The 20,203-nt window shown below is 47.4% G+C and overlaps 1 protein-coding gene across 2 annotated transcripts in view; it reads right to left on the bottom strand.

The window, feature by feature from the left end:
- LOC100737676 (SH2 domain-containing protein 4A-like) overlaps positions 1–20,203 on the bottom strand; it is a 50,899-nt gene that overhangs the window by 22,467 nt on the left and 8,229 nt on the right. For both annotated transcript variants that reach the window (XM_021081298.1, XM_021081297.1), the window contains exons 3-4: positions 8,671–8,830; positions 6,935–7,103 (exon numbers count right to left, since the gene is read on the bottom strand). In XM_021081298.1, coding sequence (XP_020936957.1) covers positions 6,935–7,103; positions 8,671–8,830 — 329 coding nt within the window. The remainder of the gene's footprint in view (positions 1–6,934; positions 7,104–8,670; positions 8,831–20,203) is intronic.

Below are 20,203 nucleotides of genomic sequence, written 5' to 3' on the forward strand. Positions count from 1 at the left end.
GCTGCCTGTCTCAAAACCTGGCTGGGTGACAGCAAAATCCTGCTATTTACCGTCACCCCCAGCTCAGGGACAGGCCCCCAGCAACACAGAGTGTTCGCTGTGATCCACTGAGAACCACAACACTCTCACTGAATATTAACCAGGACATCCTTTCTGAGTTTCCCAAGAGCCATCACTACTGCCAAAAACAATGAGGGGGCAAGTATTTTGTGAGGGCAGCCGCTTTCAGAAGGGAAAACCATACACTCTAGTCTAGGCATCCGTTCTGCCTCATTCTCGGATGGTACAAGCCGCTCAGCCTCCTTCTGCCTCCACCTTCTCATCTGAAAAATGAGAAGGACCACGGCTGGGCTCATGGTAAGGAAAGCATCTTACAACTGACAGACTTCAAGGGACGTTCTTGCAGCTTCCTCAGATGATATTAGGGAAGCATCCTCAAACATTTTCTCACTTCTAAAGAAACAATGCTGCTGATTTAATCCCTATCTTGTGGAGGGAACTGATTCCTTATAGGACCTGGGTCGAGCGTCACAAGTCATGAAGGATGGAAACCTTCACTCGCAAACTAGAAGTCTTCCACTGTGTCCGCTGCATGGTTTCAAGGGATCTGGGACTTCACTGGGCAGCCTTGCTTTTGGTGATTCATTTGTTTAAAAAAAAAAAAAAAAAAAAAGCCTCAAGTAAGAAAATAAGGAAATCTCGTGATAAGGAAAATGAACTCTTACAGATACATATGAGAATGAAAACCTGGCTCTCTGACTGCATTTACCCATGCTTGCTTGCTCTCATTAGCCAAAAAAAAAAAAAAAAAAAAAAAAAAAAAAAAAAAAAAAGAGAGAGAGAAAAAGAAAAACCTATCACAAGTCCACAGTCCCTTATTAACAATTCTGAAATCCAAGAAACTCTAAATATACATAACTTACATGGAGGAGAAAGCTGCCTTGAATGTGCATGAGGCTATTTATAGTAACTGATTACTTGCTGGGGACACTATATACTAAACAGCGTATACACAGCATTTCTTTCAGACAATCTGAAACACGTCTGGTGCAGGGGTTTGGATAAGGGAGGTCAGGTTTGTACTGCTGAGCCCACCACCTGCAGGGATATGGGAGGCAGAATGGCCCCCAAATGTCTACACCCTCATCCCTGGAATGTGTGGCTGTGTGTTGTTACATAGGAAAAGGAACTGTGCCCATGTTCATTACCAGCTACGGACCTTCAAACCGGGTGCCCATCCCGGATTACCTACCCGTGGGCCCCGTCGAATCACAGGAACCCTTAAAAGCAGAGACCTTTCTCCAGCTGGAGTCTGAGAGATGCTGCAGCATAGGTAAAGTCTCTAGAATGTCAGCATCTCTCTCAACTCTAAGCAAGAGATAGACTCCCCCTGCCATTCCTAGGGGCCATGCTGGCAGCACAAGAAGGCCCAGGACTGTCCCCCCAGGCTGACTGGTCCTCAGAGAAACCAGTTCTAAGCGGCTCACTCGCCAATGATTTGAATGAGAATGGAAACTTCCAGATCAGATCCCTTCCTTGGCCAGCACTTTAATTTCTGCCTCCTGAGACCCTAAACAGAAGACTTAGTTTAGCCACGCCAGGTCAGAGTTCCCACCCAGGGAGCTGTGAGATAATAACCAGGTTTTATTTTAGGCCATTAACACTTATGGTAATTTGCTAGGGCAGCAACAGAAGACCAACACCGGACAAGCCTGATTCCTCCTCCATAACTCGGCCTCTCGACTCCTTCCCACATGGGCCTTACCCGCCAAAGCCCTCCTGCCATCAGGCTGCCCCAGGAGCCCTAATATGATGCTTTTCACCCTCTTCCCACTGACATTCTGCTGGGCAGGACGCTGGCGGCGGATTCCTCCCCCCCAGGCCTCATACTGCTCCCGTCTGGCCTCCCACTAACCAGCCTGGCTGCTCCACACCCAGAACTTGATCGTGTCCTGAAATGCTGCAGTGCTTTCCGAGGCGTCCCTTCTTTCTCTAACTCCTGAGAGACCAAGGCCTGGTCGGGAGCCTCCCTTGTGGCCCCGTGACACCCACCATCACACGGATTGAGCCCCTGATACACACTGGCTCAGGGAAGGACCAATTCACCTCCATCAGCCTCACTGTGCAGCCTGGCTATACGACTCTGTCCCTTGGATGCGGCAAGGTGTCAGGTGTTTCCAGGAAAGATCACCCCTTGGATTTGTACTGGGATTTGCAGTTTTCCAGACATTTCCAAATATACTAGCTCATGTAATTTTTACCCAAAAAAAGGTGATAAAATAAGGCAGGTTTTTATTTTTATTTTTTGGTTGCCTTGTGGCATATGGAGTTCCCAAGCCAGAGACTGAATCTGAGTTGCAGTTGCAACCTATGCTGCAGCTGTAGCAACACCAGATCCTTTAACCCACTATGCCAGGCTAGGGATCGAACCTGCATCCCAGTGCTCAAGAGATGCCACCAATCCCATCGTACCACAGCAAGAACTCCACAAAGGAGGTATTCTTTTCTTTCTCTCTCTCTTTTTAGGGCTGCATCTGCAGCATATGGAAGTTCCCAGGCTAGGGGTCAAATCAGACTTGCAGCAGCTGGCCTACACCACAGCCACAGCAACATGGGATCTGTGTAGGCCTGCCACCTACACCACAGTTCATGGCAATGCTGGAGCCTTAATCCACTGAGTGAGGCCAGGGATTGAACCCGTAGCCTCATGGATACTAGTTGGGTTCATTATCGCGGAGCCACAGTGGGAAATCTGACCTTGGATTCTTTGAAGCTGACTTCATCTCATTCAAAATTATTAGTGGGTAAAATGTAGGAATCACTGTGGGATTTGCCCCAAGTCCTACCTAGACCCAAGCAGGTCCCAAACTACATGTTTGCCTTGATTGCCTTTCATAAGACAATCAGAGCAGAGCTGAAAAGACACTGGCTGACATGAATGCAAAAATCCAGTCCATTCTCACACCCTAGTAAAATACAAGGGGCCACTGTTAATGGGAAGTACCACTTTTACAAGTAACTAACTCTTACACAAGCACTTCTGCATGCTGAAGGCACATCAACAGTTGGGCTGAATTTAACTTGCATCTATTTTCCATAGCCTTTCGGAGATATTAGACCAGACCAGTGAGGAGTGCTTTCAGGCTCAGGTCTACAGAACTTTATTAGAATATGGGGCAGGTTTTCTGGTGATGATCTGTCATATGAAAACTCATTATAAAGCCAAGACCATTTTACTTTAGGAAACCTAGAGCTGATTTCCCTTCAAGGTTTTTTTTTTGTTTTTTTTTTATAATTCTGGAAAATTGATTGCTCTTTAAATTCATCCATGGCTATTGAGATAAGTATTATGATCGCCAACTTCAACAAAAACTGCTTGATGATTTTTTTCTCTTTTTTTCTTTTTTGGCTGCCCTATGGCATATGGAAGTTCTCAGGCCAGGGATCAAATCCCAGCTGCAACTGTGACCGACACAACAGCTGCAGCAACGCTAGATCCTTAACCACTGTGCCACAGTGGGAACTTATGATATTTCTTTTTATAATAAATTTTAGGCCTTGTATAGACAATGACATTTGAAAGACATGACAGAGAGTTTCTGTCATGGCTCAGCAGTGGCAAATCCCACTGGTATCCATGAGGGTGTGGGTCTGATCCTTAGCCTCGCTCAGGGGGTTGAGGATCCGGCATTGCCATGAGCTGGGGTGTAGGTCGCAGACACGGCTTGGATCCCATGTTGCTGTGGCTGTGGTGTAGGCTGGCAGCTGCGGCCCTGATTCGACCCCTAGCCTGGGAACTTCCGTATGCCTCAGGTGCAGCCCTCAAAAGCAAAAAAATTAAAGTTAAAATTAAAAAAAATAAAGACATGACAATATTCTTTTAGATACCATGGCTAGATTATGGCAGAAACATGAAAATCTTCAGAGTGCAAATCTGGATTGCATTTTGGAAACATGCATTGCATGATTCCCAAAGCTCTTGTCTTGGTTCTCACCAGAGTTCTTTCTTGTCTGAGGAGCAGATCTGGAGAAGACGATGAACCTAGTTTAAGTGCCTCCAAGTTATGGTAGGAACGGAAATTAAAGCAGACATACCAAAGTGAGGACTTTCTGAGATTTGGGGGCAAATCAATCTCTTTGAACCTAAACTACTTCATCTGTAACAACAAAAATTATACTTACATTGTGTTGTAAAGTGAAATAAAAACATGAGAAGAAGCTTTGCAAACTCTAAGTCAAACTGTGTGTACTTTATCATTGTGCAGAAAACCTGCTTACCTCTACATTACTACCTTCAAGGGCATGAGAAATCCTTGATATTTCTTGTTGTTGTTGTTGTTGTTGTTTTTAGGGCCACACCCACGGCATATGAAATTTCCCAGGGTAGGGGTCAAATCAGAGCTGCAGCTGCCAGCCGCAGAAACGAAGGATCCAAGCCGAGTCTGAGACCCACACCACAGCTCGTGGCAATGCTATATGATCCTTAACCCACTGAGCATAGTCAGGAATCAAACCCACATCCTCAGAGATACTAGTTGGGTTCATTACCACTGAGCCACAGTGGGAACTCCCAAGAGAAATCCTGGATACCTCTAAACCAGACTTGCCTTCTTTGAATTCAGTATCCCCTCCAGCTGCTGGTTCCTATTTATGCTGATGACACCCTAACTCTCCCAGGAAACCTCTCTCCTTAAAAACCTGGGTTGTGACAGAAACCTCACTCCTTCACCTACTCTCATGCACAAATGATCAGTTCCTTTCAAATTATGAATATCTGCTCAAAAATCATTGACAATTTCTAGTTGTTCTTGCAAAATGAGTCAGAACACAGAGGTCACCCCTAAGACCCTGTCCTGTCCGGCCCTACCCAGCCCCTCACCCCATCACTTCCTCCCTCTGCACATAAGCTGCCCTGTCCCCACCAAGCCCTGCCTAGCTGTCCCTCTGCAGGAATCGCCAGGCCCAGTCACCCTCTGAAGTCATCTCCTGTTCCAAGACCCCTGCAGAGCTATTCTGCACGCTCCTGTGACGCTCATGTCCTAGGGTAAGGGAGGCACCGACACACCCAGTTCCTCGGAGCGCCGTTACCCTTTGAAATGATATTTTATGTGAAGTTGCTCCCTGCTTTCTCGGTTATAAAGTTCATGACAACAGTGATTCTATTTTCACTCCTGCATCATAGGCTCCATCCTAGCACCTAACGGGTACTTGTTCACCGAATGAGTAAAGTGATCTATCTTGGGAATCTTCTCCTCAATGTCTGTATCTTTCTATCTATCTCTCATCCATCTACCTATAACCTATCTATTCTACCTATCTATCCACCTATTACCTACCTATTATCTGTCTACTCCACCTATTTATCTACTGTCTATCATCTATCTGCCTACCTATCAATTTATCATCTCTATATATCCACCTGTCATCTATCTACCTATTAGCTATCTATTCTACCTATCTATCCACCTATTATCTATCTACCTACCCACGTGCCTATCTACTTATCATCTCTCTATCCACCTATCTATAATCTATCTCTATATCTATAATGTTTACTCATTTATCATCTATCACCTCTCTATCCATCTACCAATCATCTACCTATCTACCTTCTATTTATCTATCTGGCTACCTGTCTACTTACCACCTCTCTACCTACTTATCTATCTATCTGTATATCTATATGTTTATCTATGTATCCGTCTACTATTTCTATTTACTTACCATCTACCTATAATCTATCTATCTGTATATCAGTATGTCTATCTATGTATCTATGTGTCTACCTATTTATCTATCTATTTATCCTCACCACAATATCTATATGTTTATCTATATGACTGTCTGTCTATCTTTATACACACATATACAACAGTACCCCCGCTTAACATTCTCTAAGAGGCAAGGAGCTCACACAGTGTCACAGAACCAGAGAACTAATGGAAGGCACATGGCTGCAAATCCCCTGTTAGCTCTCAGGGCAATTAAATTCTTAGAAGAAATACTTCATAATATAGTTTTATTACGCTTCTGAACCATAATCCAAGCAGCAAATTATGTGTGAGCTTTTCAAGCCACCTGAAACCTAAGAGAAGTCATTCCAGTCCTGAGTAGAAAATTCTGTTGTGTTGAGGCAGCAACTGTTCCACAGTCACAGGCAGAATCTATGAAGCCAAGAGGCATCGCTGCTTTGTCCTCAACAAACGGGGAGACTCATATGGACAAAATCTAGACTCCGGAGGTGCCAGTGCTACAGAACAGGTCCCACGAACCACAACCTGTGGGCCAAACCCCGGCGCCACCTGCCCAGTACGTAAAGTTCCACCTGCCACAGCCATGCCACCGCTCACCTATGCACACCTGTGGCAGACGCCCCAGGGCCACCCAGAAGCTCTGTGGCCCACCATCTGGCCCTTCAAGAAAGAGTCTGCCTACCCGCTACAGGGGGCAAATCACAGGTAAAAGTAACCCTGGATATGTCTTAAAATGCATAATCTTTTTTTCAGGGTCGCACCTACAGCACAAGGAAGTTCCCAGGCTAGGGGGTCCAAATGGAGCTGCAGCTGCTGACCTACACCACAGCCAAAGCAACGCCAGATCCTGAACCCACTGAGTGAGGCTAGGGATTGAACTCACATTCTCACAGACACGATGTTGGGTTCTTAACCCACTGAGCCACAACGGGAACACCTAAAATGCACAATTTAACTTCTAGCGTTCTTTCTTCATACCTTCTCCTGTGAAAAGGGTGCTTTAGGTTGTTTGTGAAGGAGTAGCCATTCCCCAAGCCCCCAATAAGGAATGAAGAGCAGGGCCTTTGAGTTTGGAGGAATTTTCCCCGGAAAAGCCAGCTGAAAATCCTGACAGTGGCCCCATATCTTTATCTCCCCCAGTCTGGAAATTTCCCGCGTTTTTACAGACATGAAAGACTCACAGGAGTTTTCTGCTCTTCGGGGGATGGAGCTGGCCCACAGCCTCGCCCCTGTCCCCCCTCCTCTGCCGCCTTCTTGCCCACCCGACTCTCCTTGTCACCTGGTGCTTGCACATCAGAGGCCTGTGACTTTGTTTTCAAGCTGCCGGTAGATTCTCTGGACTGAGATGTTCTGAAGAGAAACAAACAGGGAATTAATCAAAAACATTCTTCAACAAAGACTGTGTTTCCAAAGTTGCTGTCTACATTCAAACTATGTGAAAAACAGTAATGGGTACCATTTCCTGAGTGCTGATGATATGCTAGGGCCTTCGCTAGGTATTTAAAGATATTCACTTAGGAGTTCCCTGGTGGCCTAGTGGTTAAGCATCCAGCATTGTCACGGCTGTGGCTTGGGTTCGATCCCTGGCCTGGAACTTCTGCATGCCATGGCCAGGAAAAAAAAAAAAAAAAAAAGAAGAAGAAGATATTTACAATCTATAGCAACCCTGTGGGGAAGGCTGTTATCTTTGCCTTGTTATAAGAGACTCAAAAAAGGTATCACTGGAGTTCCTGTTGTGGCTCAGTGGTAACGAACCCAACTAGTATCCATGAGGATGCGGGTTCAATCTCTGGCCTCGCTCAGTGGGTTAAGGATCCGTTTTGCTATGAGAGCTGTGGGGCAGGTCACAGATGAGGCTCGGATCTGGTGTTGCTGTGCCTGTGGTGTAGGCTGGCAGCTGCAGCTCTGACCTGACTGATAGCCTGGGAGCCTTAGTATGCCATCAGTGTGGCCCTTAAAAAAATTAAAAAAAAAAAAAAAGGTATCACTTATCTGCGGCCACGCAGCAGCCAGGACTGGAACCCGGCTCCCAGCTCAAAAGCTAAGCTCTCGTCACCAGCAGCAAGTAGTTCCTTTCTCTCCACAGGTCCACTTCCAGTTGTGAAGTCACAGCCCTAAGGAACGGTCTGTTTCCATTTCCCCCAGTCACGTAGGGCTGCCGACACTCAGGGGGCTTTGTGAGGCCACGCCGGCACCCCGCCTAAGGGACCCACCCCCCTGCCTCACTGCTCCACCCCAGTTACCTTCCTGTATCTCCACTCGATTGTGTCACTTCTTCACTCAGAACAGCCTCACTGTCCCCAGAATTAGGTCCAACCTCTAACTCTGGCTTTCAAGGCACTTTAGAGCAAGGCCCCCTCTCCTACCACAGCCCATGTGCACCCTGAACATGGAAGTGACTATCAGCCAAAGTGTCGCCCACACTCACATCTGAGGGGTCTTGACTGCCTGCGGTTTCCTGCCCGACCTGCTGTAGCTGCAAAACTACTCATCTTTCTAGGGCCAATTCTGTGCATCACGCTGGTGGGCTCAGAGAGCGCTCTGCTCGGCCTCAGACACAGTACCTACAGCAGCCTGTGCACATGCCTGTTTCTGCTCCCTGTTCCTCTCTGGACCCCCAGCGCCTGGCACAGACAAGCCCCCATGGGCCCACTGGCTCAGCTGCCTGCCCTAAAGCCTGAGGGTCCCTGTGCCTCCCTCACTCCTCCAGCCTGTGAGGCTCCAGAACAATTCCAGCGTAGCCCGGGGCCCCTGGGGGATCGTGTCCACGTCAAAGTGGGGAAATGAAACAGCCGACGTGGTGGCATGGTGAAAATGAAAGGAGTCACTGGCAACCTAAAGGAGCGTTCCAGAGACGGGAGGTCACCCTCGTGCCTCAAGCCCTACGGGGCCCTGCTGCGTGGAGCGCATCTCATACCTGAGCTCTGCGGCCTCCTGCTCTGCTTTCAGCCGCGCCCGCTCGGCGAGAATCTCCTCGCAGAGCACATCGTAGGGCTTATCGAGATGGTGCTCGCCCATCACCCACACCCAGACCTCCTTATCAGCTCCCAGTTTCCAATGGACGGATTTGCCGTTGTCTGTAAGCAAAACAGGATTCAGACTGAACAAACATCTGTAGTCATGGGTTACTAGGTTTCCCATCCTTAAGGCATTTAGGGTCTTGGGGAGTGTCGGGGGGGATTCTGATGAGGCAAAGCCTTCCAGCCCGCTCAAAACAAGCAGCATCCTGGGGCGACAGCAAGGGTGGATGTGGCGGTGGCTGAGGGATGCTTATTTTAAAATATGACAGATATGGGAGTTCCTGTTGTGGCTCAGTGAGTTACAAACCTGACACATATCTGTGAGGACGCAGGTTTGATCCCAGGCTCTGCTCAGTAAGTTAAGGATCTGGTGTTGCCATGAGCTGCAGTGTAGGTCACAGACTCGGCTCAGGTCTGCTGTTGCTATGACTGGGGGGTAGGCTGGCAGCTGCAGGTCCAATTCAACCCCTAGCCTGAGAACTTCCATATGTCACAGGTGTGGCTCTAAAAAAAGCAAAATAAATAAATAAGAAAATATGATAGATACGGTTTTTGCACAAGCCCAATTTGAAAGGCAGGATGGTGAGATGGGAAAAAGCGTGCGTTGTTTGCATTATCCTGTAGGGTAACAGAGCCAACAGGTGAAGAATCAGGAGTTCCCATTGTGGCTCAGCAGTAATGAACCCAACTAATAGTCATGAGGACGCAGGTTCGATCCCTGGCCTCACTCAGTGGGTTAAGGATCTGGCGTTGCCATGAGCTGCGGTGTAGGTTGTACATGCAGCTTGGATTCTGTGTTGCTGTGGTGTAGGCCGGCAGCTGCAGCTCCAAGTCAGTCCCTAGCCTGGGAATTCCCATACGCTGTGGGTGCGACCTGAAAAAAAAAGAATGTTCCTGTACCCAGCTGTTCCAGAGCTTGGCATATCCACTATCTACACCATTAAAGGGTAAAAGGCCTGTGCTTTAGAGTTAGACTGGCTTTAGTTTGAATCCTGGCCCCGCCACTTAGCTGTGTGTCTTGGACAAATGGTTTACCCTCCCTCAACCTCAATTTCCTTGTCTGCAAAATGAGAATACTAACATCTGCTGCAGGGAAGGCTGTGGGAAGGAGGCAGGGGCTATGCCGGCTTGTTCCCCGGCCCCTGCCCACACAATGGGTACTCAGGAGGAGGTGGTGCCACCATCCCTCTGCTGCTGTTTACTACCAAACAGCTGGAGACTCGAACCCTGGAGTGTGAGATGTGGGGAAGCTACTGGAAATCTGGTGTTTGCAACTGGTCTCAGGAGCTGTGTTGCATTCATTCTAGCTCCTGCTCATCAGATGCGGCCACCAAGGTCATGTTCTCAGGAACCAGGATGGTGGGCCATTCCCAGGAGAGGTCGGGGACAGTCCTAACTCAGAAGGCCCCAGCAGGCACCCACCAGGGCTGTTATGGCCACAGCCAGTCCTAGTCAAGATGCCTGGGCCTGAGGACCCACCCCAGCCAGTGATGCTGAGTGTGCATGTGACCCAGGGCAGTGGCTGGGACGCAGGCCAGGCCATGGACATGTCATCGGAAGTAGAAGATGGTTTCCATGAGAGTGCCCATCGTGGCTCAGTGATAATGAACCCAAATAGAATCTATGAGGACGTGGGTTCAATCCCTGGCTTTGCCCAGTGGGTTAAAGGATCTGGTGTTGCTGTGAGCTGTGGTGTAGGTCACAGATGAGGCTCAGCTCTGGCATTGCTGTGGCTGTGGCCAGCAGCTACAGCTCCGATTCAACCCCTAGCCTGGGAACTTCCATATGCTGCAGGTGCAGGCCCAAAAAGACAAAAAAAAAAAAAAAAAAAAAAAAAAAAGGAGGAAAAAGATGGTTTCCAGGATTACCTCAGGACACATTCAAAAGCGGCCGCTCACGGTCAGGTCTGCTCTTTATTTTGGCACCTTCCACTCACCTCAGGGCCACGGAAACGTTCTGGGGTATAATGGTGTTCTAAATAGGACATTTGGGGGTGACGTGGGGTGGTCACGGCCCTCACCAGGACAAGAGCCAAACGTTCTGGGCACAGGTGGATGCAGATGTGCTGGAGGGTCAGCTCTGCCTCCTTGGAGGAAATGCCTGATAGGAGGAAGGGGAGGAAGTGGGGACACCTCATCACCCCCTTTACTACCACCCCTAGTAACTCAGAGTATTTTCACTCTGCCCACCTCACCCCCCACCCTTCCAATGCTTTCGGAAGCAGGAGGACACCTAAAGGTGGCTGAGGGCTGGGAGGCAGGAGGGAGGAGGCCCAGCAGCTCTACTCAGGTCCCTGAAGCGTGTCCCAGAGCATGGCCAGGTGGTGACATAATTCCTGGGGAAGGCGTGGCCCTGGGCGGGTACAGAAACCCCGTAAACACAGGAGAGCCTTAGAAACAGAAGGTTGGGGTGGGGGTGGGGGTGCAGCAGAGGGAAGAACAGGGTCCTGCCATTTCTGAAGGAGGGGTGGTGAAGATAAAGACGTGGTAGCTCGGGTGGCAGGGGGCACGAGGGGAGAGGGAAGGAGATCAAACGGAGCAGCACTGACAGGAGTCTCTGCTCTGACAGCTCCGGGGGCTTCAGGGGGCCACACAGCTCCCTAAACCCAGAAGAGGGAGGGCAGTCATGCTAGGAAAGCCAGCAGGGCTTCTGCGGGGTTCATTCCTAATGCTAGCACCACGCACAGCGGGATGCTGCAGGGACCTGGGATGCAACTGACATGGCCATCCTCCTGCACGTCACCCACAGCCTGGGGAGAAAGAGCAAGGTGTGAGGTCACTCACTTAATGAACTTCACTGCGAATCTATTGGGCGCCAGGACCTGTAAAGATGTCCCAGATATACTTGGAATAGAGACAGACCAGGTCCTGTTCTCGGGACTCATATTCTTATTGGAGGAGGCGGGCATTGAACAACCAGTCAGTTGCAGATGTAATGCAACTTGGGGAGGGATGCTACAGTGCCAGGGGATGGTGCAGGGGGACATACACTGTAACCACAATGGAGTTCAAGTAGGATTCAGAGGATGGAGGATGCTTTGGGAGAACAGAGAACATGTTGTGTTCAGTTTGGGAAGATGGATATGGAATTTAGACACAAAATAGGGGTAGCTTTAGTCTGCACACAAAGACCAGAGAAGATGGGAGTTTCCTTGTGGCTCAGCAGGTTAAGGATCTGGGGTTGTCACTGCTGTGGCGAGGGTTCAATCCCTGGCCGGGAACTTTCGCATGCCCCGGTGCACCCCCCTCCAAAAAATGACCAAAGAAGGGAATCAACGAGGGTCCATGGGGAACTGTTGATCTCCCCCAGAGTGAAATAGTTCTTAAAAGTCACCTGGATGTGAGCTGAGAGTCACACAGGGGGAACAGGGGGTCCACCTGACAGAGGACCCAGACATCAGGCTAAAGGAGGTAAATTTCGGCCCTGTATTGCATAAAGCCAGGAAGTTGTACTCGAATCCCAGTGCTTCTACCAACTCTTTATGTGACCATGTAAACATCACTTTATTTCTCCAAGCCTGAGCTCCCTCTCTGATAAAACTGAGGTGATGAATCTGAACTCACAGGCCTGTCACATGACAAGCACTCAGAAAGAATTAGCTGCACATTCTTGGTCTGAATGACCAAACAAGGGTCCACAACTATAAGACAGACACCATAAAACTAGGTGAGGAGTTCCTGTTGTGGCTCAGTGGTAATGAATCCAACTAGTAACCATGAGGATGTGGGTTCGACCCCTGGCCTTACTCATGGGTAAAGGATCCAGTGTTGCTGTGAGCTGTGGTGTAGGTGTTGCTGTGAGCTGTGGTGTAGGTCACAGATGCAGTGCAGCTTGGATCCTGCATTGCTGTGGTTGTGACGTAGGCTGGCAGCTGTAGCTCGGAGTCAACCCCTAGCCTGGGAACTTCCATATGCTGCAGAACAAAACAAAACTCCTAGCACAGAACATAGACAAAGCATTCTCTGAAACTGTAACAACAGTTTCTTAGATTGGTCTCCCAAGGCAAAAGAAATAAAAGTAAAAAGAAACAAACGGGACCTAATCAAACTTACAAACTTTTGCACAGCAAAATGCACCCGCATGTTCATTGCAGCACTATTCACAATAGCCAGGATGTGGAAACAACCCAAATGTCCATCGACAGATGACTGGATTCGGAAGATGTGGTATATATACACAATGGAATACTACTCAGCCATAAAAAAGGATGACATCATGCCATTTGCAGCAACATGGATGGAACTAGAGAATCTCCTACTGAGTGAAATGAGCCAGAAAGACAAAGACAAATACCATATGATATCACTTATAACTGGAATCTAATATCCAGCACAAATGAACATCTCCTCAGAAAAGAAAATCATGGACTTGGAGAAGAGACTTGTGGTTGCCTGATGGGAGGGGGAGGGAGTGGGAGGGATCGGGAGCTTGGGCTTATCAGACACAACCTAGAATAGATTTACAAGGAGATCCTGCTGAATAGCATTGAGAACTATGTCTAGATACTCATGTCGCAACAGAAGAAAGGGTGGGGGAAAAAACTGTAACTGCAATGTATATACCTAAGGATAACCTGACCCCCTTGCTGTACAGTGGGAAAATAAAAAAAAAAAAAAAAAAAAAAAGACCACCTACAGAATGGGAGAAAACATTTGCAAGTGATGTGACAAACAAGAGGTTAATCTCCAAAATATACAAACAGCTTGTACAACTCAATATCAAAAAAAAAAAACAAACAACCTGAGCAAAAAATGAGCAGAAAACCTAAATAGACATTTTTCCAAAGAAGACATGAAGACGGCCAACAGACACATGAAAAGATGCTCAACATCGCTAATTATTACAGAAATGCAAATCAAAACTATAATGTATTGGCTCAAATCAGTCAGAATGGCCATCATTTTTAAAAAATCTACAAATAATAAATGCTGGAGACGGTGTGGAGAAAAGGGAACCCTCTTACACTGTTGGTAAGTACATAAATTGGTACAACCACTGTGGAAAACAGTATGGAGCTTCCTTCAAAGACTAAAAACAGAGTTGCCGTATGATCCAGCAATCTACTCCTGAGCATATACCTGGGAAAAAAAACCTCTAATTCAAAAAGATACATGCACCCCAATATTCAGAGCATCACTATTCACAATAGCCAAAACATGGAAACAACCTAAGTGTCCATCAGCAGATGAATGGATAAGAAGTGGTACATATATACAACAGAATACTACTCAGCCATAAAAAAGAATGAAATATTGCCATTTGCAGCAATATGGATGCAACTAGAGGTTCTCATACTAAGTGAAATAAGCCAGACAGAGAAAGAAAAATACTGTGTGATATCACTTATATGTGCAATCTAAAATTAATACCAATAAATCTACATACAAAACAGAAACACTTAAAAACATAGCAAACGAACATATAGATACCAATGGAGAGAAAGAGGAGGGATAAATTAGGAGTTTGGGATTAAAAGATATAAACTACCATTTACTATTCATAAAACAGATAAACCACAAGGACCTACAGTAAAGCACAGGGAATAATACTCAATATCTTGTAATAACCTATAATTAAATATAATCTGCAATGAAACCCAAACCACTATGTTGTACACCTGAAATGAACACAATATTGTAAATCAATTACACTTCAATTTAAAATAAAAAGTCCAGGAGTTCCCCTTGTGGCTTAGCGGTAACGAATCTGACTAATATCCATGAGGACAAGGGTTCGATCCCTGGTCTCACTCAGTGAGTTAAGGATCCGGTGCTGCATGAGCTGTGATGTAGGTCACAGACATGGTTTGGATCCCACATTGCTGTGCCTGGGGTATAGACCAGCAGCTGCAGATCCGATCCAACCCCTAGCCTGGGAACTTCCATATGCCACAGGTGCGGCCCCCCAAAAAACAAAAATAAATAAATAAATAAAGGAAAAGCATGTGCTCCATTCAGCACACAAAAGAAAAAGGAGGGAAAAGAGTCCTGATTCAGAAGGAAGAAAAGAGAGGGAGTCACCAGAGAGGACCTAAGCAGGGCTCCCACCAGTGCCAGGCTGTGAAGTGTCCATGTGCTCCCTGAACTCCAGCCACTCTGACCACTTCTCTAGGACACCCCACCTCCACTCAGAAACCTAAAGACAAGAGCCTGGCTGGTAGGGCCTCCAGGACTCAGCTGCTATGGTCATGCCCCTTCTGCCTCATGCCCATGCCAGATCTGCCTTTAAACATCTAGAGCATCACCAGGAGCTATTACTAGCCCCTATTTTACCACAAGGAAATTGAGGCTCAGGCCCAGGATTATCGAGCTGGTAAAGTTGGAACCAGAATTCAAAACCTGTCTGTGAGATGATAAAACCTGTGTTTAGAGCAGCCTCTAGTGCACAGTGCACTGTCCAAACTGAAACCCTTTTTCTATTCTTTTTTTTTTTTTTAAAGTCCGTGCCCATAGCATATGGAAGTTCCCAGGCCAGGGGTTGAATCTGAACTGCAGCCTCCAGCCTACACCACAGCCACAGCAAAGCAGAGTCTGAGCCTTGTCTGTGACCTACACCGCACGTCACAGCTCATGGCAACACCAGATCCTTAACCCACTGATCGAGTACAGGGATCAAACCCATATCCTCATGGATACCAGTTGGGTTCATTACCACGGAGCCACAATGGGAACTCCCAAACTGAAACACTTTTCAGAGCATAAAGGAAACCCACCCATAGGAATGGCAGGAATCAAATGTGCGCAGGGCCTTGTTGAGCAAGCTGGGTGTGGGGTCACCATCACATGCTCTCTCGGGCCCACAGAGCAGAAGGGGCCAGGGGAAGTCCTTCAGGGACTTCCTGGAGTTACCTGGGTAATAATGCTGAAGTTACTAACACGAGTCCATCTTTTAAAATGTTAAAAATATTTATGCTTATTTTAGAGATGAAAGAACAGAAATGATGTTGGAGAACCTGCAGGGTACCATGGTCCGAGGAAGCAGGTCAGGTGATGGCACAAAGTGAGAAGGTGAGTCACACTCAGGAGGGTGAAAGGGGAGGGTGGCCAGTAACCCTGCACATATGGGGTACCCCACATAAGACGCTAAGCCCGCTACACAATCCAGCCCAGAGTTAGGGGCTCAGACAGGGCTGGTGGCTATGGCTCAGAACAGATATGGAGTAGATCTGAGTTCAAATTCTGACCCACATAAACTACTTCCTCCAAGGTTATTTCCTTATTTGTAAGAATAAGGGGGTAACGTTCACCTCCCCAGAGTCTCGTGAGGATTAAATGAAACACATCATACAAGGCTGCTGCCCTGCAGGCACTCACAGACCAGCATGTGGGTGGAGAAAGCTCTGTGGGATGGAGCAGATGGGGTGAGGTTAGGAGTAACCAGGATCCCCTGGATTTCTGGCTCTGGTGACTTTGGACAGAGCAGGACTGCAGGTCACGGTGGAGACTGAGGGCAGGACCAGGCCTGGGGGCTGAGGAGGACTGGGTGATGCTGACGAACTCCATTGGCATCAAGCTTGCAGGACCCAAGGATCTGCTGAGCGGTGATGCTCACTGGGTAACAGGTGAGAGGTCTGGCTTCACAACACAGGATAGTCACTGGCAGTAGGTGGTGTTTAACCCTGAAGAGTGTAAGAGGTGCCCCAGGGTGATAATAGTGACCTTAAACTTGACCTCGTCCATGGGTCTGTGAATGAGCTTGAGGGGTCTGTGAACATTGGGAAACTGTAAGGAAACGCCCTCTGTGTGCATTTTCCTGGTCCAGGCTTTCAGTACATCTTCCATGGAGTCTAAGGGCCCCTCAATCCCACCGTGAAGTTATCAACACTGATGGAGGACACGGGTAGTCAGGGTCAGGCAGAGACAGAGAAGAAAGAGTCACAGAGACAGCAAGAGAGACTCTGAGACACAACTCACAGGGTCGGATGTGGCCGAAGTAAGAACTGTATCCGACAGGAGAGGTCACCAAGGTGGGTCAGGAGTGATGGCAGGGGTGGAAGTAGACATGGAAAGTGGAACAAACCAAGGCTTTATCATCATGTGAAAAAAACCCATGAGAATGCACAGATGAAGTTTCAGGAGCCCTAGTCTGTTTCCAGGGCACACAAGGAGCCCCTTGGCACCACACATGGTGAACAGAGCACAGCCTCCTGCATGAGGTTTCCGCCAGCCAGAGAGAGGCCCCGGTGCTGGGCAGCCTCTACCAAATGAGGCCTCTCCTTGTGTGTTACCAGAGAACATCTCACAGAATAAAGGCTCCAGGCAGGGCCCCGATGCAAGCACACATTCAGACGTGTGCAGGGCACCTGCAGACAACAGGAACTGTTATGAAGCTCTAGGCAAACTGGGCAGGTGGCAGGTTAGTTACAGCATCAGCTTTGGGAGAGTCAAGACTCAAGGTCACATACTCAAGGCAGCTATCTGCTGCCTCGTCAAGTGAACTAAGGGCCCTCAGCCTTGCTTTCCTTATCTGTGAATGGTAACTTAGCTCCAGGCTTGGCTGTGATTATTAATGAGATAATATATTTAAGCAGAGAGCTCAGGGTCTGTCATGCTGTCAGCTCAAACAGCACTGGCTGGTTCTGTCCAATGCGAGCTCTGCCTGGAGTTATACATTTTCTAGCAGTCCCATTAAAAAATCAAAGGCGGAGGAGTTCCCATTGCGGCTGGTGGTAACAAACCCGACTAGTATCCATGAGGATGTGGGTTCAATCCCTGGCCTTGCTCAGAGGGTTAAGGATCCAGCATTGCCATGAGCTGTGGTGTAAAGGTCACAGTTGCAGCTCGGATCTGGTATTGCTGTGTCTGTGGTGTAGGCTGACAGCAGCAGCTCCGATTTAACCTCTAGCCTGGGAACTTCCATATGCTGCAGGTGCTGCCCTAAAAAAAAAAAAAAAGAAAAGAAAATAACAAAAAATACAAAGGAGAAGATCATCCAAGATAGCAGAGTGGAAAGACCCTGAGCTCCTCTCATGAGCACACTGAAATCACATCTGTAGAACAACCACTGATGAAAAAGACCAGAAACTTCTAGAAAAGATCTTCTACAACTAAAGACATAAAGAAGGAACCACAATGAGACAGGTAGGAGGAGCAGCCTTGTAGAATAATCAAGTCTCATACCCTCTGGGTGGGTGACCCACAAACTGGAGAAGAATCTTATTGCAGGAGTGAGAGATCTGAGCCCCATGTTAGGCTCCCCAGCCTGGGAGTCCTGAACTGGGAATTTGAGTCCCCACAGCATTTGGCTTTCAGGGCCAATGGAGCTTAATTTTGGGGATCCCACAGGACTGGGGTAAACAGAGACTTTGCTCTTGAACAGCACACAGAAAATCCCACATGCACCAGGACCCAGTGCAAAAGTAGTAATTTGATAGGACCTTGGGCCAACCTACCTGCTAGTCTTTGACAGTCTCCCAGAGAGGTGGGGGTGGCTAGGGCTCACCCTGGGGCTGTAGACACTGGGGGCAGATGTACTGGGGAAACTTCTATCCTGAGAACAGTGTTGCTGGCAGCTGCCATCTTGGCACATTACTGCCAAGACCTGGCCCCACCCAACAGCAGCGGAGCTGAGACACCTCAGGCCAAACAGCTAACTGGGTGGGGATATAGTCCCACCCAAGAGCAGACAGGCTTCCTAAAGACTTCCTGAGCCCACACCTGCCTCTAGACACACCCCTAGATGTGTCCCTGCCCACCAGAAGATCAAGACCCAGCTCCACCCACTAGTGGGTGGACATCAGCCCTGCCCTCCAGGAAGCCTGCATTAGTCTCTGGACCAGCCTCACCCATTAGGGGGCAGACACCAGATGCAAAAAAATTATAGTCCCACAGCCTACAGATGCAGCCCACCCACAGCAGGCTAGACTCTATGCTGGGATCAGCTGGGCCTTGTTCCTGCCCACTAACAGGCCAACACAAGCTTCAGGACACCTCAGACTCTATACTCACCTGGGTCAAGACGTCCCTTCCCCCAATGATCGGAAATGAGCTGTGGGGTCCCTGGGCCCTGCAGCCAGACTTCAGGACCCAGCTCTGCCTTCCAAAAATCTGGCACTAACCCCATGACCTGGCTTCACTTGCTAGTGGGTGAGCAACAGCCCCAGAGTCTTTGGAATGCTGACTCCACCCACCACCCCAGGGTCCCCTAGGATACCTTAACCAACCACCTCGTGACCAGGCTCCTCTAAAGGGCAACCAGCAGCATCTGCACAAGGCAGGGGCTGGCAACCCACCAGCCTACCAGATAGCCAACATACTCAGACCCCAGAACAGAAGGAATCACACAGACCTCTTAGGGGGAACCCCTAGACCATATAGCTTGGATGGTGAGAGGGGAGGGCACTGCTGGGACACAAGAAGAGATGGCAGAGGAACATGTCACAGATGAAGGAACAAGATAAAACCCCAGAAGAAGAAATAAGTGAAGTAGAGACAGACAATTTGCCCAAGAAAGAATTTAGAGTAATTATTGTAAAGATGATCAAAGAACTTGGGAGGAGAGTGGATGCACAGAGCGAGAAGTTAGACATTTTTGACAAAGAGAAAATATAAATAACAACCAAACAGATAATACAATAACTGAAATGAAAAATACACTAGAAGGAAACAATAGTAGATTAAATGATACAGAAGAACAGGTAAGTGAGTTTGAAGACAGAGTAGTGGAAATCACGGCTGCTGAACAGAGAAAAAGAAAAAAAAAAAAAAAACAAAAGAAATGAGGAGACCTCTGGGACAGTATCAAGCATACCAATGTTTGCATTATAGAGGACCCAGAAAGAGAAGAGAAAAAGCATCTGAGAACATATTAGAAGACATAATAGCTGAAAACTTCCTTAACCTGGGAAAGGAAACAGTCACCCAAGTCCAGGAAGTACAGAAAGTCCCATACAGAATGAACTCAAAGAGGAATATACCAAGACACTTTGTAAATAAAATGACAAAAATTAAAGAAAAAGAGACAACATTAAAAGTAGCAAGGAAAAAGCATATAACATACAAGGGAACTCCCATAAGGCTATCAGCTGGTTTTTCAGCAGAAACTCTACAGGCTAGAAGGGAGTGACAAGATATGTTTAAAATAATAAAAGGGGAAAACCTACAATGAAAAATACTCTACCCAGCAAAGCACTCTTTCAGATTTGAAGGAGAAATCAAAACCTTCACACAGACAAAAAAAAAAAAATTAAAGAATTTAGCATCACCAAACCAGATGTACAACAAATGCTAAAGGAACATCTCCAAGCAAAAAAAAAAAAGCCACACCTAGAAATAAGAAAATTACAAAATGAAAAAGGCTCACCAGTAAAGGCAAACATACAGTAAAGGTATGAAATCATTCACTCATAAAGCTGGTAAGGAAGTTAAAAAACAAAAGCATTAAAATAACATATAAGCAGTTAAAGAATATACAAAACAATTAGATGTAAAA

This window comes from Sus scrofa, unplaced genomic scaffold, assembly GCF_000003025.6.
Source record: "Sus scrofa isolate TJ Tabasco breed Duroc unplaced genomic scaffold, Sscrofa11.1 Contig1384, whole genome shotgun sequence".
NCBI lineage: Eukaryota > Metazoa > Chordata > Mammalia > Artiodactyla > Suidae > Sus > Sus scrofa.